Source organism: Pelmatolapia mariae, linkage group LG1 (genome assembly GCF_036321145.2).
Source record: "Pelmatolapia mariae isolate MD_Pm_ZW linkage group LG1, Pm_UMD_F_2, whole genome shotgun sequence".
Taxonomy (NCBI): domain Eukaryota; kingdom Metazoa; phylum Chordata; class Actinopteri; order Cichliformes; family Cichlidae; genus Pelmatolapia; species Pelmatolapia mariae.
Genome location: NC_086227.1, coordinates 25,417,542 through 25,441,583, shown reverse-complemented (window position 1 = coordinate 25,441,583; position 24,042 = coordinate 25,417,542). Strand labels below are relative to the sequence as shown.

The following is a 24,042-nucleotide window of genomic DNA, read 5'->3' as shown; positions in this document are numbered from 1 at the left end:
TTTTCATCAGTGTTGAAAACTCAAGAATTTGCATGAGGATTTTGAAAAAGTAGTGTTTAATAATTTTCTTTTAGTATACTAATTACTTACTTAATGGATGTACTTTCATAGCACCTCTGATGAGGAAAAAAGCAAAAAACAGAGTTATAGCTGTGAGTGCAAACTTCAAGTCGGTAAAATGCTCATTCGTTTTTCTGCGACTGAGACAGTCCCCAAGTTTGTCTTCATACATGTGACATTCAACATTAGATTCTTTTGTAGCAGCTTGACCTCGGTGGTCTTTCGTAGTAATGCTTTGGTGTGCAAGTCCTTGATCATTTGAACTCACCCTCTGGCCTCTATACTTATCTGGAAGTTCAAAGAGCACCACAACCAGCCTGCAGCATCTTTAGATGAACCTTGTCCATCCTCAGAGCCTTTTCATGACACATTCAATGACTGCCAAAGAAAGAGGCTAGATATTTTTTCTCCAAATGTTGTCTTTCTTCCTATTTGTTCTGCTCTCATGTCCCTCTGTTACATCTCATTTCTCCCCCGTTTAGATCTCCTGCTTTCTGATCCTATCCCGCTGCTTCTCCCTCGTTCCCCTTCGTGTAACTGCCAGTCCTCCTCTTACTCTCTTTTTCTCCACTTTGTGACACCTCACTTGTCCTGTTATTACATTTACATTTTAAATTATGTTTACTGTCTGTGGGACTGCCGGTGTGTGTCTGTGTGTGTATCAGTGTAAAAAGGGTGAGTGTGACATTAAAAGTAGCATTGTAGCCAGGTTTTGCACTAAGGAGTGGGAATAAACAGCTATCTGTTGTGGATAATGTGCTTTACACTTGTGACCTGTATCCAATAATTTATTTTTACTGTGGCTTTTTGCCATTTTACAGATGCACACATCCACAGGGATTTGCAGTAAGTGCAACAATGCAGTAAGGTTAAAAATATGTATTTGCAGCGATTCAAGCAGCCAGTCAGAAGAGCAGGTGCCAAAACACTGGTGCCCCAGTAGTATAAAGTTGTGCGTCTGTGTTTATCTTCGTATCACAAAAAAGCTAGTTGCCCTAACAATAGAAAAGTGCTAGAATATTCCCACAAATAGCTCACTGCTGGTCTTGGTTTACTTGTCCATCTCCTCTCTGCTGCATGACTTGGCCTCACGTCTTCTGTTCCCTTCTTCCCCCCTGGTCTGTCAAACATCTCCTTTTCTCTTTTCCCCTCTCGAGTGTTTTCATCTTTCATATTTCTTGAGTTTTGTAAACATTCCTCTCTCTCTCTTCCCTCACATGTTCATCTTTGTTTTATCCTCACAGCTTAATTCTTTATGTGATTCTATTTTTTATTTATTTTTGTTCTTTCCATCCCTCCTCTCATTTTCCCTTCCAGCATCACTTTCTTTCTCATTTATCTCCATTCTTTGCAATCTCGTATTAGTGTTGCCCAACCTCATTTAGGCTTGACTCTTTCTCTCTCCCTTTATCACTTTGACCTCTCAAAGCGACTAGTCTAATCCTTCTCTTCCTGTTCATTTAAGTGACTTTCTCGCTCTCACCTCCTCTTCAATGTTTTTCCTTCCGATTATTTCTTCTTTGCTCGTGTCTTTCTTTTAAGCTCTCTTTCACTTGCCTTTATTCTTCTGTGAAAAACCTCCTGTTCCACCTATCCTTCACGTCTCTCCTCTCTTCTTCTCCTGTTTCCTTTTTTGTCAAGCATGCTTGTTTTTGAAAGATTAAGGGAACCTCTCTTTTCATTTGCTTCTCCTCCTTTTCTACCTTTCTTTTTAGTTCACTCTCATCTCCCACATCCCTTGTTCTGTCTCCTCTCTGACCCCTTGTCTCACTCTCACTCCAGTGTCAGGCAGGACGCCAGTACGCATGAATAATGGAAGAGAGGCAGCATATCATGCACTTTTTTTTTCTTTCTCTTCTTAACATTTCCCCCACCTCTCTTTATTTTCGAGACATATAAGAATTTACTACACTGTATTAAATTAAACTCTGTATATGAACAAGTTTGTAATCGTTTAAGCCCTATAATATCTGGATTCACTGTTAGCATTCCAATTCCTGGCCCAATACTCTAATGAATATTTAATCATTTAGAAAAATTACTTCTCATAATCAGGATAGAGAATGGAGTGCATGAGAACCTTTTAATTACAACTTTTAGGTCTTCAAGGCTTATTCAGCATACTCACTTTTCTAAAATGTCAACACACACATAAATACACTTCAGCTGGTTATTAATGGACTAACGCATTGGGCCACACCTCTTAATCTTTGAATTCAGGTCTTCTCAGGTCCATTGCCATAGGTGTATAATATAAAGCACCTAGCCATGAAATCATTGGTCCTTCTAAAGAGCTCACTTGTGGCGGACCACATATGGGCATGGGACAGGAAAGTCATCTCAGTGCAGCTGATTCAGTAACTGCTTTCCAGAGTTCCACACGTCCTCTGGTATTAAGATAAGATAAGATAAGATAACCTTTATTAGTCCCACATGTGGGAAATTTGTTTTGTCACAGCAGGAAGTGGACAGTGCAAAAGTTATGAAGCAAAAATTAGAATAAAATAAAATAAGAATAAATACAGTATACAACTGTACAGAATAGAATAAAATAAAATACTATATACAGTAGAATAAAATAGAATAACATTAACATCTGCAAAAAAACTGTGCACTGGAAGCAATGGTTTTCTTTTTGTTTGTTTGTTGTTGTTTTTTTTGGTTTTCACAGGCCAAGCAACTCCTGTAGTGTGTAGCTGGTCTGGTGCTTTTGTCCATATCGTGTATCTAACCCAATCATGAGAATCAGAAAGAAAGGTCATTTAAATGACTTCAAACATTGTATGGTTCTTGGTTCCAGTTGGGCTGGCATGAGCATTTCAGAAACTGCTGATCTGCTGGGATTTTCCCACACAACCATTTCTAGGGGTAACAGATAATAGTCTAAAAAGGAGAAAATATCCGGTGAGTGGCAATTCTCCCGGTGAAAGTGCTTGTTGATGCCAGAGGTCAGAGGAGAATGGCCAGACTGCTTCGAGTTTATAGGGCGGCAACAGTAACTCACGGTAAAGTGCAATCACCTGAAAATGCAGGTATCTGTACTTTACTTGAGTATGTATTACTTTACTTTAAGTATATATTTATTTGAGTGTTGAGTATTTTAGTTGTGCTTTGTTACTTTCCACCTTTGCTTCTTATGCAGCGGTGCATTAGTAACAAAATAACATAACTTAATATAGCACTCTAGCACTTAGTTATACAAACTGGATAAAATGTAAATGTTGCTTCTTGTTTCTTTCCTCTGTTTAAGATAGTTAGGAAAACACATATATATACATAGAGAGAGAGAGAGAGATTGATATTATACATTAATAGAGTGATATAATGTACTCATATATAATGTATTAGTAATATATATATAAGCACAGTCATAATGTAGCATTGCTTACTTTCTCTTTAGTGAACTTTGTATAAAAAATGTTCCTCTGTGGTAAGTTTTTGATTGAATCTGACTTTAGTCAAAGAGAAAACAGCACAGTCTAGCACTGTATCCTTATGTAACTATAAGCTGTTTCATCATATGGACCTTTCCTTTTTTTTTTTTTTTTTTTACATCAGACAGGTTGTCTGAGAACATCTTCTGCCAGGCTAGGCTGAGATAAAATTGCACATTCTCTTGAAATCATTGTAAAGGTTCGCTGAAGTTTTGAAACACAAAATAAATACTGCAGTAACAAGCCTATATATCCTTTGTTGATGTTTGTAGGGAGCCCCATCCTTTTTAGTCTAGTTTTCATATCATGCACTATATTTTTTGTGTTAATGTGCCACACGACAAGACATTTATATTTAAATGCTCTCACTGATAAAGACTGCTAGTTGACTCTCTGAGAGATGACACATCACACTACAGTACTGGAGCTTTTCACTGTGTATACTATAGTGTTATATCGCCTCAGGGTAGATACATTGGCAGTGTTTTTTTTTTATCCTCTTACAGATTTTTTTCTTTTTTTTTCCTCAGATTTTTTAGTTGATAACCCAGCTTTATTGACAGTATCAAATCTAATCAAAGAATCAAATCAATGAGGTTCTCTAAGAAGCTCTCTAATTACATTTTTAAAAGATTTTTTTATATTTTATTCCCTCATTTACTTCATCAGTATTTGTAACTTGCTCTCTCTAGTCTACTCAGTGTAACTGCGACATTATTAAAGGGCAGTTAGTGTGGCGCTTGTTGCTCTAGAGAGGTTGGTAGAACATGAGCTTCCAGGCAGCATTTCCTACATCATTTCCTCGCTTCTCTCTGTGCATCATTTTTTCCGTACATTTTGTTTTATTTCTTTTAACGCCGTGTTGGTTGCCGTTGGTAAAGAAAAGTAACAGAAGCTAAATCTGATGTAAGACTTACCATAGGGTACCGACTTATCCTCTTAGTAGGGATGGTTAAAAAAATGTGTTATTTCTTTTTTCTTCTGCTTTACTATCAACAGTCCCCTCTTTTACTTAACTTCCCCTGTAGGGTTTGGTGTTTATTGTGATTGTGTGTGAAACTCAGATAGTTTCTGTTGAATCCCTAGCCCAGCTCTTATGAAATCAGGAATATACACTTTTTTCAAAGTCACTAAGCATTATATGCTAATTCAGTCAACTTTACAAAATAGATGAGTCTTGTTTTTAAGTTAACAAAGTTGCTTTTTCGTATTTTTTTGCTGATGAATTTTTATAACAAATTTTACAGCTTTTTTTTTTTTTTTGTAAATGTATTTTTTTCAGCAAGGACTTCCCTCAATGGAAACCACTTAGACACTGAAGTAGGACTGTGACCAGTATAAGTGCACACATTATGCTTTTGGTGAGGGTTGATCATAATGGGAATGGATAATATCATTCACTTCCCACATCTGCATTTCCAAACCAGTGGAACAAATTGCCTTTTTGCAAAAACCTCTTTAAATTATAGCCAGCCTTTGTACCATGGAGAACAAATCAAAGGGACTCAAAAATTATACCTTGAACTCACTAGAAACTTCTCTCTACACTGGCACATTTTCATATTTTCACATGAAACATAGATCCAATAGTTTTTCTGCACCTCTGTGCCCTGCTTTGCATATCTTACATATTTACAGTTGTTTGTGAATAGGCATTTTGCTACATTTTTACAGTAGCTGATCATGCTGGTAATTTGTAATTAGAGAACAGCACTTTCTTCCAACAACTACATTGTGCATTTCTTTTCTTGCTCTTGCTATAACAGACTGTTGTGATAAACATAATTTATCTCTGAAGGAGGGTGTAAACCTCTATCTAATATTCAGCATGTTGCTATACTTGCCACTAGAGAAAAGTAGAAATATATTTCACATCGACAAAATAAAGCAAAAATCACTGTAGATGGACTCTGTGTTTCAAAGGATCTGCCTTGTGATGTTGTGCTGTACTGTCCACAGCGTCGTACGACACAGTAAGGAGCACAGCGCTATGAATACTAGAATATCATTACGTCTTAGGTTTGGTATCTGTCTGCATCAATCATGTTCAGTTTATGTTTTGTTCTTAATAAAGTTCTTGTTTGCTTACTTCCAGGCTGACTGGTACAACTCTGCCTTCGCCAGTGATTTCAAATAAGAACTGGGTTCGGATACATTTCACCTCCGACAGCAATCACAGAAGAAAAGGATTCAGTGCTCAGTATCAAGGTATTACTCTTTCAGACATACCTTTTATGTCTCTGTAGTTTTTACCACTGTGTTATACTACAGTGGTATGTAGTGTGTGTATGTATCACTGTGTGTTTGAAAATTATGCTGTTTTGGACACATTTACAAACGATTCCACACATTAGTTACATTAGTTTTTATTATTATTATTATTATTATTATTATTATTATTATAAAAAGGGCTTAAAATCAACTCATTGGACTAGATGGGATTTTCCTGCCTGACTGATCAGTTATGTCGCTTAATGAGTATATTAAGGTGAATTTCAGTTTCCATATGATGGATCAGATTTAATTGGCTGCTCCCAACACAAAACACAGTGATCCAAGACTGGTCTGTCTTCCTGCATATCTTGCTTCCTGACTTGTCTTCATCTGTTTTGTCGCTGTCTCTGTCTTCCTCAGCTATTTTGCTTTTCTCTTGCCATTGGTGCGTCTACTATTTCCTGTGCCTGTGTGTGTCTGTGTGAGCGAGAGGGATCGGGAGAGAGAGATGTGCTTTTTATGCCATCTCTGTTTCTCAGTGGAATGCAGTTTAGTTGTAGCACAGATTTTCCTGTTATTCTCGGCAGTGCTGCCACTTAGGATAAAATAGATTGAATAAATTTTAATGCTGCTCATCTCTTTTGCTGCCCCCCTTTCCCCTTTGTCCTCACTTTTCTGTTTCCTTCAGTCTATTTTGCTGTTTCCTGTTCTAATTATAAATTTGTTGTGGATTTGTAAGTGCAAGGGGGTGAGAAGCATTTCTTGGATTGCACGCATAGGTGCACCAAATGGCAACCCCCTAAAATAATTAGTGCTTTGCAAAAAAGACAAACAATTAAATTTTTAAAAAATGTGATGTATAATTAAATGAATAACTGCTAATTTCCTTCCCACAGTGAAGAAAGCAATCGAGCTGAAGTCTAGAGGGGTGAAAATGATGCCCAGCAAAGACTCCAGTCACAAAAACGCTGTCTGTAAGTACCCTACAATCTGCCGTGGTTTTGTGTGCTGATGCAGATGCTGTGACCACGTTGTTTAGATGGCATTGCATTACACATTTGGTCAAACATATTTAAACACACACACACAGACACACACACAGAAATGTTGTATATATGCAAGGACACAGGGGATGCATCCATCTTTGATGTGGCAGGAGAAGTGATTTCATCTATTTTTCAATGAGGTCGACCTACTAGGAGACAGGAATTGGTATCACGCTCTCCTTTTCTTTCTGTTTTTTGTAGCAGGTTACTTAATCTTTTCTTAGTACTTTTTTGAGTACTAGCATCAGAATATTAAAAGCAAAAATAAACAAATAAATAAAAACAGAAGTTTTAAATATATCTAAATAAAAAACAGTGGATTGATTTAATTTGACTATATAGTATTATAGTTTCCATTAGTTCCCATCCATTAGATATTTATTAGTGATACATTAATGCAAAAGTAGCATTGTCTAAGTCTGACAGGTTTAGTCTGCTAGTTCCTAAACTAGAGATCAGACCCTCTAGAGTGCCAGCAAATAGAATAGAATAGAATAGCTCTTTATTGTCATTGTACATGTACAACAAAGCTGTGGGTGCACCAAACCAACTGTGCCAGAATGACACATATAAAGTGTAAACAGCAGGAAATAACAAACAGGAGAAATATATACAAAACAAGGGGAATATATGCAAAAATAAGAGAAAGTTACACAACAGAGAACAATTAAGTCTGTGGTATTGTAAAAGTAGGAAACAATCTTCTGCTACAAAAACTGTTTTTTCATCATTTGTACTTTTCATGAGTCTTTACTTGATGTGAAAGATTATAACCAATTATGTTTTGTTGCTTAGCATCCATATCCTTGTGTTAGATTCCCACACCAGCATCGCACCAGTATTTTGTGTGTGCTTTCGGATTATTTATTTATACGTTTTTAGTAAGGTGTCAGGAAGAGCAAACTTCAGTGCAGCGCGGTGATTTACTTTCTGCTGACTGCCACTCTTGCTTCCAGTGGCACTCTTTACCCATTTAACTTTTTTAAACTATATAAATTTCCAAAAGTGGACACAATAAAGCGTTGGTGTTGCTCAGCCAAAACTGGAAGTGTTCCCACTGTGTCTTATTCATTGCCCCTGGAGGTGCAGCCAAGAATCCAGAAAGAGACACTGAAATCATTATTGCACAGACTAGAAACAGCCTGTCTGTTAGATTCTAAGTCAGTAAAGAAAGTGAAGCGTCTCACAGAGAGCAGGAGGGCAAAGACGAAAAATTCTGAAGTGCTTCTTTAATTTCTGTTCGCTGCAGTATTATTTTTTTTGTTTGTATCTGTTTCTTTTGGCTGCCCCCTTTTTCTTTTGCTAAGCTCCCCACTTGACTATTTTCCCATATTGCAGTGCAAACAGTCTGCACATTATTTGCATATAGTACACTGTATATCATCTGAGTGGGATTTATTTTGGTGAAAGCTACAATCAAAGCCAGACTTTCTACTTAAATATAAATATATCCATATGGCAAGGCTAGCAGCTAGATAAGCCAAGAAAAACATAAAAAAACAATAAGATCAGAACGACTTACTGGTATAAAGTGGTTTATTTTAAGTTAAATAAAATATCATTGTTTTTGCTGTTGCCCATGAGGTACTGTATTTATCCAACCTCAGAGTTTTTCTGTTTTAAACATGAATAATAAAATCCTGGTTTCATTTAAAAGAGTTTAAAAGACAACCAGGCATAACTTGAAAGAATATTTGAGAACGTATGGTGGAACTGCAAAGTAATACTGTTCTTAAAAGTCCAAAGCAGTGACTGTAGATTTGTGAATGCAGCTTTAAATAACCTTAATTTTTGTTGTTCAGTGCGCCAGTTTGCAGCATCCTGCCAGGAAAAATGTCTAATTTTGAGATGAAACACAACTGGTGTTTTTTTTCTTTGAAATATAAAAGCAGCAAGTTCTCTGACAAAAAAAATAAGCCCAAAGCTTTGTCAGTGGAACTTTCAAGATGATTTATTACTAATACGCCAATGATTTGTTCGAATGCTGGCAAGTAATGTGTCATTTTCTAATGGCTTGTTGTAGAGTTTAAAAGATTTCTCTCTAGAGGCTGTGTTTAACCATTAAGTATTTACTCCGATTCAGCTTTGTGATATCTCAAAACCAAAAGAACTGTCTCTGCTAACTATTAGACATGCGGTGATTAGAATAGATCACTTGTTATTTAGGAAAGCAAGGGGATAATCTGTGGAAGTCTTCTGCTTTTATGTGGACCTAAGGAGAAATAGTTTTCACCTCAGTGGCAGCTAATGTGAAACCAAATAAAGTTAAACACTATATTGACCACAAGGAAGCAAAACAATAAATTTAGCCATAAATAAGACAAATATCTTTACAGTCTCTGATGGCAGACATATTTCTTGGCAGCTTGGAGATGCCCCGTAAACAGCATTCCGATCCTGTGACACAGGCTTTTAATTATCACAGAAGCCCAGCCTCATACCTCATCCATCCCTTAGCATTTAACTTCATAATAGAATCCTCATCAATAATTCTGCCGATTTACACGCTCAGCCAAGCATGCACTGCCGCAATTAACATTAGTGTGGCGTTTTTTGTGTGTACGCATGTGCACGTGTGAAGGGAAATTCTCATGTGCTTTTGTGCTTCTCCATGTGTTGCTGCAATTAATATTTAAACTGGCCTGCACTCTGCGTATTTGAGTGTGTGCATGATTATATAAGGAGTTCCTGGGGCACGTCAGTTTATTATAGTCTTCAATGATATGACGCTGGGTAAAGAATTTAGATCTCACACATACCTTTACTTACATTTACTAAAATACACACACAGTCCATAACCACACATGACCAAAGTTGTTTCCATATAAAGTATATCTGAAGTCAGAAAGTAATGGTTTTACTTGTTACGAGAAGCTGGCAAACATAAACATCTTGTTATGAGGTAAAGTTCTTTCCAAATGTAAATCTTTTATAATGCATGGTGACATATAGTGTTATGTTTTGCATGTATTAACCCAAGAAATAGACTCAGTAAAACTCTGCTGGAGAAAAAAAATAAGTTGACCTTTTAAATTATTTTGCAAGAGAGTAAATTCCCTGTATGTTGTAAAATAACTGTAATCACCAGTGGTTTATATATGCTGAAAGATTCAACAGTAACTATCCCACTTGTAAAATTGTTATTGCACTTAAGCACATTAGTTTCGTTATCCGTAATCATTATGTGGAGCCTAAGCATAGTGATGATAATTACTGTTAACTGTGTAGTCCAGGGAGCCCTTTAGCCTCTGCAGCTCTGGAAATAAATTAGAAATTTACCTCACCTTGGGCCCATGTTCATTGAAAACGTGCTCACATGCTTGTCATGGGGACCAAAGCTGAGTAAATGTGGGTTCACATTGGCTGAGTAAGGTTATCCCAGTGTAGACCATCAGGATGGCAACCAGGGCCATTAAAACATTTAAAAAAAGGAAATCCAAGGTCCACGTTTGGTCCTCAACTAGTCTTTGAACAACACTTCTGTAGACTAAATGACTCCCAGTGGTAATATTATAGCTCTGTGGTGAAGAATCTGCAGTCTTTATGCAATATGTAATCATTACAAAGAACCAGACTGATGGTAATGAGTTTTACCTGTCTAGAGAGTGGAGTGCTTATGAATCATAATCTAAAAGACTGTCTGTAACAGCCTCAAGCTTATATTAAAGCACATTCTAATACACACACAAGTACAGATTTAAATAGGTTCACAGACAGTCGGTTTATGAATAATTTTCATACATGCTATTGATAAAAATCTTACACAATCTAAAGGATGAGATCATTAAAATATACAGCTACAAACTCAGAGTGGTGTGTAAAGCAACCCGAAATAATTTCGCTGAGACCAACCCATGGCGGAGTCGCCCTCTCTCAGCAGTAACATTAGCTTACTGCTGAGGATGTGTCATAATTATAGAGAGGCTGAAAGATTGTGATTAAGGAGCGTTACTCCCAAGACAATGACCTACAACTGTAATGAATGATCATTGTGGAAGCGTAATTTATAATCAGTGTTTTCTTTAGGCTTGTCGGGCAATATGGTGCTGGGCCACAGACTACTCGAAAGAAAGAAACACAACCACTTAAAATGTAAATTTGTCAGATAGCGTAACACCACAGCTAAATAGTTTGGAGGAAACGTCACAGGCACGCTTTCAAAAATATTATGTAATTATGGGTTTGTTCACTCTCATACTGTTTGTCTTATATGTGGAAAATTTGATGAACTCAACGTAATAGCGTGGGGCTGTAGACTTGTAGACTAGCTCTTGGGTTGATTGACCTGTGAACATGAGAAGGTGGAGGAGAAAAAGAGGGCAGATTGGATAAGAGGCAACAAGAAGAGGGCAGCGCAAGAGAGTATATCAACAATAGACACTTCACACATTTCTCCCGTCATCCTGCAGGCATCTGAAGTGCACCTCAAAAGCTCTTAGCTGAAACACATCAGCTGATCGCACACACACACACCAGCATACGCTCTAACACTCTCACTGCTCCTCCTTTTCTCTTTATGGCCTCGTTTCTTTTGTATTCTTGTCTTTTACTTGTTAATAACTAAACATTTATGCTTCATTGCTTTGCATTCTCACTTCGAATGTGTTTATTTGTTTCTTTGGATTGCTCTGTAAGTCTGTGGACTTTGAAAAGTAAAAAAGTATTCACCTTCCCTGCGTCCCTTTCATGCTTATTTTTAAGACTTTGCAAAACTTTACAGTTTTTAAAAGTGTTGTTAGTAACATTCAAACTCAAAGACCGCCGGTTTGTACACATTATTGTTTTCTACAGTTAAAAAATACAACACGTAACCCTAAATTTAAGACTCCAGTTTTATTGATTTAAATTTAATGGATTGTTTTGGGGGCTTTCCATAAAATTTCATTTGCATGAGTCTGTTCTAGAGTTTATGATGTCCAGAACTAATGGCTCATGATTCACTCTTGTCTTTAAAAAATGGTGTCACCTCCAGTCTGGCTGCTGTGATGTATAGTGGTGATGGCAGTAGCTGCATAATCTCTTTATGCTTGTTGCATACACAATGACTAAAGCTAATGGTTTCGTGCTGACTCTAAAATTAAATAAATAAACAGCAACTACAATAACAACAGAGCAAATGTTCTGTAACTCCTGGAAGACTCATGTTTGTTCAACCACTTTTGTTCCTCAGTAATCTTCGGGCTGGGAGGTGGGCCCTTTTCTTTTGTTTTCCATGGAGAAATTACATTCTCTGTACAATGCACTATTGCAGCACCTGCTGTTACAGGCTTTTTAGCATTGGCGATGTGACAGTGAAGTTTGTTATCATATTGGTTCAGTGTTATAAAAAAGCAAAAAACAAACACAGCCCAAAGTTGAATTAATCAATAGACGAAGTGTTGAAATAGCGATCTCACTATATATTTTGTGTAAAAATACTCATGGCTATACTGATTTTACTATCAATGATCACTCCTTTTAAGTTTAAGCAACAGTTGCATTGAAGTCAGTTTAATAAATCAAGCTGTGCTGGTGTTGTGCTGGAATATCCTTTCTTCAAATAAGTGAGTGAATTGTACAAAACATCAGTAACACCCATCAAACTACAAGATCAATCGTTTATATTCAGTTAAATTAAAAAAAACCCTGACAGCGTCAATCAAACCTGAACACTGTTATCTTTGTTAATGTATCGATCGATTGGTTTGGAGTGTTTGCTTGTAACTTGTAATCACAGCTGCTAAAAATTAACTAATATTAACTTGTGTCTTATTTTGGCTCAAATGGCAGAAAGTAGTGGGTCAGTTACTGAGGTAAAGGAATGCTAAACGTATACAGGCACCAATGAGCAAACAAATCCTTTTTCGTTGTTGTTGTTTTTAATTGAATTGAATTTATTTATTGAAAATTCCTAAAAAGTTGACTTTTGTACATGAAAGGTTTGCTGAGGAGACTTTGATGATATGTAAATTACACTGTGCGTCATAAGGTTGTGTTTAAATGCTGAATGATCTTTTAAGTGCAAATTGGATTAAGTCAGCGTGAGGATTTTTGACATCGGCCCAGCAGTAATATTTGTCCTTTTTTTTCCTACAACAATCTCATGTTGTTTGCATGAGCTGGATTTGTTTCCGCAGTATGAACCTTTTCATTTTTTGCCAATGAAAACCATTTGAACACGAGTGAGAGAGAAAGCAGTGAGCGATCATGAAAGAGAAAGTGCGTTTTAGAGTGTGTCTGTGTGGTGATTTTTTTTGGACGGAACATCAAAACCACGGCAGAGCAATAAGACAGCTTGTTCTGTTTGCATCATATCTCACACAAACAGTCTATACACTCACAACCTCTCATCGCACACAAAACACAATCACACAAATGCAGCAAATCATTCATCCATCTTTTATGCTAGGATGCACAAAACTTTGGCATCCCTTTGTAAACTGCAGCTAATGTGAGAGGGGGAAAAAGCCGAGGGAGCACGCTGAGAATGCAAACGTGGAAAGGAAGAGTGAGGGGGAGCAGATACAAGCAGAAAACAGGAAGAGAAATAGAAGCAAGTAAGACAGATACCGGAAAAGATGGGCAGAAAGACAGGGTGAAGTGTTCAGAGGTCAGATATTTCACTTTCTCTGGGTAATATTTTATAACCCTGCAAGATTATTCTCACATGCTTTTCTTCGCACTACACAGTTTAGAGCTCTCATTTCCCTGCACTTTTACTTATTTTCTATCTCTTTTTTTATTTGTGTTTTGCTCACCGTCATTATTCATCCCCAGAGTTCCATTAAGACAGAGCTGGTCTAAACTGGTTTCTTTCATGTTGTCTGGTCTCATTTACATTTACATTATGATTTAGCCATGCAGCAGATGTTCCCACTCTGAGCAAACTCTGAAACCAATTCAATATCGCAAATACAAGCTGGACAAAATTTGTCATGTATCTTGTTTTGTTTTGTTTTTTTGTTACTGCAGATAGTTGAGAAAGCCAATCAGATTGCAGCTTATGCATTTAGGCATGTGACAATTTCCTCTGATGGTACGGGCAGAATTTGGTGAAAAGCATGGATCCACCCTTTATTCCCTTAACTGTTTAGGCTAGTGGTGATATAATTGTGTGGGGAAAATTTTCTTGGGACACTTTGGATCCCTTTGTACAAACTGAGCCTACCTGATCAGTATCTAGTTTATTGTAGCTGACGATGTCCATCCCTTTAGTGTGCCCATCATCTAATGGCTGCTTCCAGCAGGGTAACAGGCACCATGTCACAGGGCTCAAACTGCTTTATTAAACATGACAGTGAGTTCACTGTACTCAAATGACCTTCACAGTCTCCAGATTTCAACCCAGTAGAGCACCTTTGGGATGTGGTGGAACGGATGGTTGGCATCATGGATGTGCAGCAACTGTGTGATGCTATTATGTCAATATGGACCAAAAACTAACCAACCAGCTCACTAACTATTAATTCTGTAACTGTGGTTGAAAAAAGAAATTCTCACAAACCAAACAGAAAACAAAACATCAGAAAACATAAATGGTCCAAAAGATCGAGTCCTTGATGAAAGTCATCTGCCTACACACATAACACTGAGTTTTAGATCATTCTTGCACGAGGGAATAAAGGTGGTCCCGATAATGAAAAGGAAAGTGGAGAAATTACACAGCACTGGGAAGTTCTTAACAGTTAAGCATTAAGACTTTAATAAGCACTCTGTGATATTTTGCCATCGGTTGGTTTTATGCTCCCTGCCTGTTTTTTCTTTTATGTCTCAGTTCTGGTATTGTGCATGCTGGCTCCCAGTCATGGTTTACTAGGACACTTGATAGAACTGAGCTATTGTTAACAAAATATATTTTACTGTGCCTTTCTGCTATGACAAGTCAAAATGTCAGCCGTGAAAGGTCTATTAAACTGCACACAAAATCATTTATATGAAGGCAAACCTGCCTTACATCATAGGTTAAAATCCTGCCTCTGGATCACATTGCAGTACTCCTTATGGCATGTGAAAGTTTCTGCTATTACATCTAAGGAAATGCATAGAGCTGATGCAATTTGAAAGGTTAAATGTGAAAAGTCCTCAGTGTCTGGTAAAACAGTTTTTTGGCTGCTTTGGCTGAGTTAAAGCAAGTCTATGTGATCTCCTTTTTAATAAATAAAAGGTGTAAAACTAAACAGTGATAAAGGCTCGTCCATTTCCAGAATTTTGTTTATTCCATCAGTTAAAATTAGAAGTCTTTCAGTGAAAGAAAGAAAACTGTTGTTTGCAACTGTCTTCCTCATTCCTTCCTCAAGACCAGGAATAGCTGAGATCTGCACTTCATAGGCTTCACAGCATTATTTTTTTAACACAGAACATAAAAACACAAAAAGAAAAGGTTTTCAAGTAAGGATGGACTTTAAATTCCAACTTGAAGAGGTGAGCACATGCCTCTTTTTTAAAATTCTCTACAACCGCTAGGTGTTAGTTCTCACAGTTGGAGTTATCTTGTTTGTACATCATAGCTGGACTATAATCACATATTGAAAAATACTCAGAATCCACTTTCATCTCACTGCAAAAGGAGGTATGAAGGCAAATTTAATAAGTTTCCTGTTGGCATAAAAGGATGCATGCATCCCTCTAAAACTGCTAACTTTTCGTGATAGGATGTAAAATAATATCCTGAAACTAGACACTGCATCCATCTTTCTTTCCTTTCTTTCAGTGGGTCAAAGTGGTCTCGCTGGTGATGTTTGTCCGGATCCTGGAGTTCCCGAAAACGGCAAGAGGATGGGCTCTACTTTCCAGTAAGTGAAGCTGTATTTTGTTTTTAGACTCACCTCTTGAGTCTAAATGTTGTTGTCTCACATGCAGAAATCAGACTGACCTAGAAAGGTCCCAGGTCTTTTGTTGCAATACATTACATTAGCTAACCTGGCACAAGTCATCAAATCATTTGGCTGACGTGTGAGTACAGGGATGTTTCCTCAGTGTTTGTTTATTTTCTGCTTGGTTTGAGTTGTTGAAGCATTTTAATTCATAAGTCAGAACAGATTGGCAGTTGGCCACAAAATACTTGTGGTAAACCAGTTAAGTTCTCAGTTTTAATGAAAAAAAACTAAACGAGCTCTGCCTACCATGCTCTGCTTTTCCTTAACCTGTCTATTCTACATACACATTTGATAATGGTCAGTATATAAGGAGAGTAAAACTTCTTTAACTAGTTTTAATGACTCCTCTGTACTGTTCTCTCACTTCAAGCGATAACAGCGAGCTTTTTAGATGCAAAGCACCATATGTAACTGGGTTGAAACCTACTTGGAAAAACAAAAAAATTGTACAAACGGATGATTTGTTTAGTGTTTGCTTCACCAGCCGCACCTACATCAAGAAGTGTCACCTACAGGAAAACAAATTATTAGCAAAAAACGTAATCCTGCAAATTCAGATGTAATCCAGATGTCCCCATCTCATTAAACATGCAAACACACAAACAATAGTAAAGGGGGGCAGTCAAAGAACTCTCTGTGTTAGAGATGAAAGTAGCATGTTAAATGTATGGGACATGTACTTAAATCACCTCTTTTATGTGAAATCAATTCATGACTGTTCATAACAGTATCAAGTTTAAAGCTATGACAGAAGAATCAATTCAGAATTAGTTTTCTGCCTGTGGAATTTAACTACCAAACAGCTCTAGCAGCAAATATTCCTACTGCAGTTCAGCTAGAGAGCGAGTTGGGCCGATAGCTTTTTGGGCAATGACATAATTCTCTGAAGTATTGATTAGAGTCCAGGTTCACTTGTTCTACAGCTGAACTGTTGTATGAAAAACATTCTCACAACATTTAGCCCTGTCAAAGCGCTTTCAAAGAGGTGGGTGTTAAAGTCTACAGTCAATATTTTTTAATCACATCACCTTCCGTTTACATCAAGGTCCAAACAATCAAGAACCTGAATATCAGATTAGACTTAGAAACCAAGATAAAAGTGTGGAGAAGGAAAGAAATCATCCAAAGCATACAACGTTATCTATCAAACATGGTTCAGTTTTTTGGCATTTTATGGCTGCCAGTGGAATCTGGCCATTAGTGTTTATTGATGACGTGACTGCCGATAGAAGTAGCAGGACAAATTCTGAAGTGTATAGGACTATACTCTCTGCTCAGATTCAGACAAATACTGTGAAACTGATTGGACAGTGTTCATGAATGATGACCCAAAGCATACTGCACCCAAGAGTTTCTTGAGGCAAAGAAATTGGATATTCTTCCATTGCCAAGTCAGCGACCTAATTTCAAACTAACAGGTGATTTTTAGTTTCTGAAGACAAAACTGAAGGTGGCTGGAGTAAAGGACTAACAGGATATCTAAATTGCATTGCATCTCAAATGCAGAATATGTTGTTGTTCATGGGTCCTGGACTTCAGGCTGTCAATGACCGCATTTTTTTTTTAATCTTTTTTTTTTTGTAGGGGAAAACTACAAAATTGCACTCTTATCCAAAAACATATGGACGTAGGCGTTTGAAGGGATAGAATATAGACGTATTAGAATTGTTTCCAAACACACATATAAATATATTTTTGAAATGTTCTTTCAGCTTTCTTTTCAATTCTTTTTGTAAAATTTGTAAATACATAAGCAAGATAGAGCATGAAATTCCCAGTATTTCATGCTAATGCTTGCAAAGTTTAACTTAATTTTAAGGTTCTTTGAAAATGCTGCTGTGTCTTTACCCTCAGCTCAGTCATTAGCTGGTAACCTTCAGTGTTTGGAACAGCTTTGTAGGTGAGAGGAAGGGCATAGAAATCATCCTCATTTTGAATGAACCTTTATTTCCTTTGTCTGATGTACACAATACATAAAATTCAGCTGTTACACAGAGATTTAGGCTTATAGTACAGTCTTTATATTTGAATACAGTAAGTTCAGCAATCAGCAATGCCACATATATGTCACGATGGCTGTGGCTTTTCAGCTTCTCTCATTTCATGAGTGCAGCTTATGTTATTCGAACTCAAGTCTCCTTACAGAAAAGTGAATTAATGAACACGTCTACATTTAACAGCATAATGAAAGACTGCCTTATTATTTCCTAATGACCCTAATGAGTCAGTTAATATAAGGCATATTCTTCAATGTCTTGCTATTGGCCTTATATTCTCATTTGAGGAATATAAGAAATGTAACAGACATATCTCATATAGCTCTATCCTTTGATAAATGTGTATCACACTAGTTTATAATGTGCTGCCCCTTTATTCAAGAAAATAATGTAAACCTCATTAATTTCACTCTGCTGTTCAAATGTAGTCCTGTTTTCAGCTCAATTAAAGGCTGGTTTAGCTACTTCTGTAGTAGTATTTATACTGGAGTTTTTCCAAGAGTTAGGACACATGTTGACACACTTTGCAGTTCCTTTTTGACCTAATAGACAATTTTTTGTCCTATTTTATGACCACTATACTATTTCTTTATGGCTTTAATGAAGGAGTTATATGATTGCAAAATACTGTATATGGCATAGCTTACATTCTGTCCTATAAAAACATTTTTGTGTAATAGCAGTCTTGTGCAAGATATAGAAAGTTGCGCAAGTTTTCTATTTAGTTTATTTCATACAATACAGGCTATGCTTTAGACTATTCTAATCGGAGTAATTAAAGGCATGAAGGAGTAGTACAGTAGGGGTAAAGTAGGATAAAAAATACAAATCTAAACAACTGCAAAACTGCTAAAAAATTATTGGGCTTTTAATTTTTCATCTTTCTTAGGTGTTGCTTTAATGCATCCAGGAATTATGTAAATAATGTAACAGCACAGAGAAGATTCGGAAAAGTACTGCAAAATGTAACAAAGAGAGTATACTGAGAGAACAGTGGGCAGGAGAAAGCTTGAAAGCACTGAAGAGTGATGCCCCTAAATACAGAAAATGTTAGGCTGTTGAGCTGGCTGCAGGAGAGAGACAGAGATCTGAAGATGTACCTCGGACTAATAGAGAGCAAATGATAAGGAGGGGAAGTAAACATGTGGAGTATTCTTCAGTTTTTCTTTGAAGTAAAGAATATGTTTGTATTGAATGAACAATAATAGCTCTGATATGTACGGCTAGATAAATATTTTGTTTCTAAAAATGTTTTTTATTTGAGATATTCTATTGTCACTGGAACAATTTTCCTGTGAATTTATGCTCGATAACGTGAAATGACAGGGCAGAATCACTCATTTACCAAAGTATCAGACCTTTTTTGGCAGATATGTGTTGAATGATGTTAGCAAAAAACAGCTTTGAACAAGACTAATATTTAATGAAGTGTAAAGGATCGAATATGGAAACAGATAGCAAAAAGAATGCATCTAAAATAGATAAGAAATACCTTTTAGCTAGCTTAGGTGTAGCTAAATAAGTGTAAGAGTTATTGCAGTCTGAAGGCATATGTAAGCATGAAATGTAGTAAAATAATTTAGAAGATGAAGTCATTTCCCAAACCTACAGTGCTGCCATGAGCAGACTGCCATTAAGATTCTTGAAATAGGAAAAATTTAAAACCACCTTGACTTTTCCAATTGTTGACTATATGAACAAATGGAGTACATGTGAGACATGTGAGAATCTATTTCAGGAAAACCATTGCATAAACACTCAATCGATGAGGCATTTATGTTGGAGTAGTTAGACAAAAGCCACTTTGAGTAAAAAGGACATAAGGGTGTCATTTGAGTTTGGCAAACTTCTTTTAAAGGTCTCTGTGCACAATTATTAAACGTTTCTCTAGTCTGATAACAAACACAGAATTCACAGAGGTCCTTGAAAATAATCTGCTCTGAAGTGAATGACCCTGACATATTAATAAGAGTTTACATTTCGCTGTGACCTGAACCATGCGTCAGAGACAGTGATGGGGGTGCGGCTTTCTATGCAAGTGTCTAGGTCAAGCCGCCTAAATATGCTGCGTTAGGACATTTTTTTATTCCAATCTGATTTACATTTGCAAAAATTTCACTTTGGTCTTGTGGGTTGTTGATCAACTTACCTATAAATCCTAGAAAAAATCTTTATCCATCCTGTCAGTGTGACTGCATTTGATGTAGTCTTTTTAGATGTCGTTAGATTGTACTGCACAGCAGCCCTGCGACAAGCTCCAAGCTTGCTTGCACTGCGTGCCCCACTTCTAGGACAGACCGACAAGGAAAGTTTCAAGAGTCTTGGCCAGTAAACAAGGACTCAGTGGATACGGGGATTTTTAAATTATTCACTCAATGGTGTCAGTCACCTACACTAATCAGTACAAAGGGACACATCATTCCGTTTAATCAGGAGTGAGCTATTATAAAATTATGATCTCTCCCTGGGACTCATCCACTTACCATCAGTGGCAGGTGAAATGTAATGTGCTCAATTTTTACCGTTTTCTGAAACTATTTTCAGGCCAAAAAATTTAAACGATAATCATCTTTTAATCTCTGATTCCTGCTGGTCTTCTTTGCTGGTAGATAGTATGACTTCACTAACTCTCTTGCCATTAATGGAGTTGTTTGAGTTAGTGAAATAGCATTACCTCCTTCTGCGTGTGTGTCTCTAAGCATTTATGTGCAAGTGTGTGCATGCTTGTTGGCAAGGATGTCTTTGGTGTTTTTATCTAATCATCATTAAGCACTGAGCTACATGAGGTGGAACTGAATTGTGGTTTGGTGAAGTGAAACAGGGCTAATGGGACAACATACTGTAGAATGGGATTTTAAATTTCTGGGGACGTACAAGTTCGCTGTCACTTAGCATGTTTGGGATGTTTTGTTTAATAGAAAAACAATATGTAACTATGAGAGGAAGATTTTAGTTTTTTTCAAGGTAAATAGTGAGTGTCAAGATAAAAGTCATATCCATCAAAGCATCACGAAACTGGTGAAAGCTGTGGCAGAAGTGAATGGCCTAACTCAATGTAACAAAGACAGTAAACAGAAAGATTTGGCCTGGCTGTACGACTCTACAGTGTTTAACAACAGGGCTGAGCCAATGAACATCCAAAACTCCATGTTGTGAATGTTTGGCCAGGTGGTAGACTGTGGTGTGTGTCAGCAGGGAGGAGACATTAAGCTTTACAGACAAGACACCATGCAGATTTCCACTTAGATGGCTCGATGTCCCTCTCCCATGTTAGACAGCAGGGTGTTGGAGAAAATGCGAAAACAAGAATCATCAGAACAAATGATAAGAGAGGATAGAGAGAAGACATGACAAGCTGAGAACAGAGAAGCAAAAGAGAGCAAAAGAAAGCAGATGACAGAGGAAAAACATGTTACAATACAGTTACAAAAGCATCTTACAGGAAGAGAGGCGTTACAGAGCCCGACCACTGATCTAGAATGATGATGCCCTATTTGTCAGGGATCTAACAGCCACCTCATCTTCTATACCAGGACTAGCATTCATACATCATTTGAACTGAAAGAGTCCAGTTTTCTGGTGATTTAAGGGCGTTTTTCTCAAGTTTTTACACTTTTAACTGACAATGATTTTGGGGTATCAGTCAGAACTGGACTCAGAGTACCTCTTCTTACTTTTTTTGACAAGCGTTTTTAATTTTGTGTCCCTTTAAATAGAGTTGGCTCCAGCGTCCAGTTCAGTTGTGATGACAGCTACGTACTACAGGGATCCAAAAGTATCACCTGTCAACGAGTCACTGACACACTGGCAGCCTGGAGTGACCACAGACCCATCTGCAGAAGTAAGTCCCACCTGCCATTCAACTCAAACCAAATCATGTAGCTATTCAAACAAATAGCTTATGTAATCATAGTAGCTCTTATCATCATCATTATAATAACAGCTCATATGGTATATGTTTTACAAAGTGAATCTGTTAAATAAGGTAATGGTTATGTGTTGCCATTTGATCATTATTTTTTAATCAGTAATTTAGATTAACAAAAGATTTGTTTTCAACCCTTAAACCCTTTTTAAGCATAATTTGTTAACAGTTACTACCTTGTTTAAACAACAGTATGTCAATGAATGCCTTAAGAAATGTCTTCAGATTTGTCACAAATATTTAGATCAGATTAGATTTCCTATGGTCAAAATATTGATATCATTAAAAAACAATTTTTCACCAATATTCATACCAATTTTTAAGCAAGTGTCTAATGGGATAAAATGATCAAAATGAACCATATGTACCATTCAAAAAGTGAGCACCTAAATGGAGGCTGAACACTGTGTGATGACAAATAAAAGAGATGTTTCGCTTCTCATTTCCACAGTGATCGTTTCACTTGTGAATATAGCTGTAATCATAGCACAGCTGTTATGTTAAACTTGTCTATGGTAATTTTGAAAAGTGTGGCTGTTTTTACTTTAAAATAAGCTTAAATATACCTGGAATAAAACAGCAACATAACTTGTTAAAAGAGGCTTACACCATTCATTTTACTTTAATCAGTTAATATCAACAATACACTTTATACAGATAGAGGATACATAATTTTTTTCAAATTAATAAATGAAAGTGAATGAAGCAACAAGATTAAAAAGGTAAATGACAGCCAAGTTTCCCAAGTTTTGTATTTTCTTAGAGGGTTAAAGTCAAGAAGCTCTAATGCTGACTAATGTGTTCAAAAATCACATGGTAGTTAATATTAACCTTGGACCTGAGAATGATGTAAAGAGCTGGAGGTGCAGGGGAAGTGTGAGCCTGAGTACCTCAGATTCAGTGATATGTTCAAGGACACTTTTGTGTGCACTTTGGGTGAACTAGAGGTTAAATTATCAACAAGTTTTACCAACTATTATCGCCCCAGAGGTCTGCATTCAAAAATATGACCTGTCTTTAATCAGCAGCACCACCACTGTAGGCACTGTAGCAATGAAACTAGGATTACATTTTCATCATTAGCAAAAGCAGAAGTCAGTAATCCTAATGTGTTTTTAATAGTTTTTGGATAACAGTGGAATTGCACGGGAATTGCATGGCGGTGATGTGTTAGCATTATTAGGATAAGGCCACACAGGCGCAGCTATGGTCACACTAATTATTTGTTCCTCAGAGTGTCAGATTGTTGATGAAAATGAGGAGATCTTTAAGCAGATCTTTTATAATACTCCTCTAAAGCCATGCCGCAATAGTTAATCCTGGTCCCATACCTCTGAATCTGTCTCCAGATCTCTAATTTTGTCAGCAATTAAAATGGTATGGTGTTGCACTGATTGCTGTTTCTGTTAGTCAATACTAACTTTGCATGTAGGATTAGGCATAGGCACTTCATCTTGTTTGTGTGTGTCAGAGCCATAAAAATGGTGCCAGTCGGGTTAACAAAATAACACCTCTTAAATCAGCTTAGCGTGAAAAATAGAGTTGTTCCTAGCAATCACTACCAGAGCTTCCATAGACTGACATTGGCAGCTGAGCGATAATCCAGTGTATTCCCTATTTGTAATAATATCTTACATAAAGATATTGTCTCATGATTTTCACAAGCTTTGAATAGTTATGTTGTTTTGGGGTATTTGCAGATGCTAAATCTATATTATTATGGACATATCATAAATAATATTAGCTCGGATTATGTTTTATTATTTGTTAATGTGTAAAAATTATGATTCACTTTCTGACTGAGTGACTAAATAAATAAATGTATGAGTGGCGGCGCAATGATGCAGGAGATCTCGCTGCCCGCATGTTTACCGACAGTATCCTGTTGGGCTTATTATTTTACAATAAAAAGGGAGACAGCTAGCATAGACACCCAAGTGTGTGCGCGAATACACTTACAAACACACTTGCACTTGCAGCTAGTGTCCAGTGGACAATGTCACACAGCTCATAGTTGCTGCAATATTTGCCTTGAGCTGTGTGTGTGTTTGATGGGCAGACAGTCCCAGCGCTCAGACACAGACTGTAGGGTCCCTGTCACATTGTGTTAAACTTTAGATTTGTGTGGTTATGTGCACATGTGTGAATGTGTAATTTGTGACTACATGTCTGTCTGTGGCTGCAGGAACCTGCCTGGAAACATGATACTGGCTATTTCTGATGGTTAGAAACAGTAGAAGTTTCTTGAAAAGCTTATCTGGAATATTCTTTTTACTATTTATATTTACATAAATACTATGTATAACTTATTTTACAAGATTTTTAATTCATACTCTAACAATATGAAAATGTTCAAATATGAACAAATGAACAATAAATCATCAATTAAGGGGGAAAAACCAGAATAAAGTATTCTTAATAGGAGAATTTGACATCATTTTTCATTATGTAAAACAAATAAATTGACATGAGACTCAAAAAATGTTTTATAAATAGCTCAGTGACTACATG

At 36.9% G+C, this 24,042-nt stretch overlaps 1 protein-coding gene across 1 annotated transcript in view; it reads left to right on the top strand.

Moving 5' to 3' along the window:
- Positions 1-24,042, top strand: part of LOC134629644 (CUB and sushi domain-containing protein 1-like) — a 316,340-nt gene that overhangs the window by 123,579 nt on the left and 168,719 nt on the right. The window contains exons 5-8 of the mRNA XM_063477161.1: positions 5,590-5,702; positions 6,605-6,682; positions 15,444-15,525; positions 21,323-21,447. Coding sequence (XP_063333231.1) covers positions 5,590-5,702; positions 6,605-6,682; positions 15,444-15,525; positions 21,323-21,447 — 398 coding nt within the window. The remainder of the gene's footprint in view (positions 1-5,589; positions 5,703-6,604; positions 6,683-15,443; positions 15,526-21,322; positions 21,448-24,042) is intronic.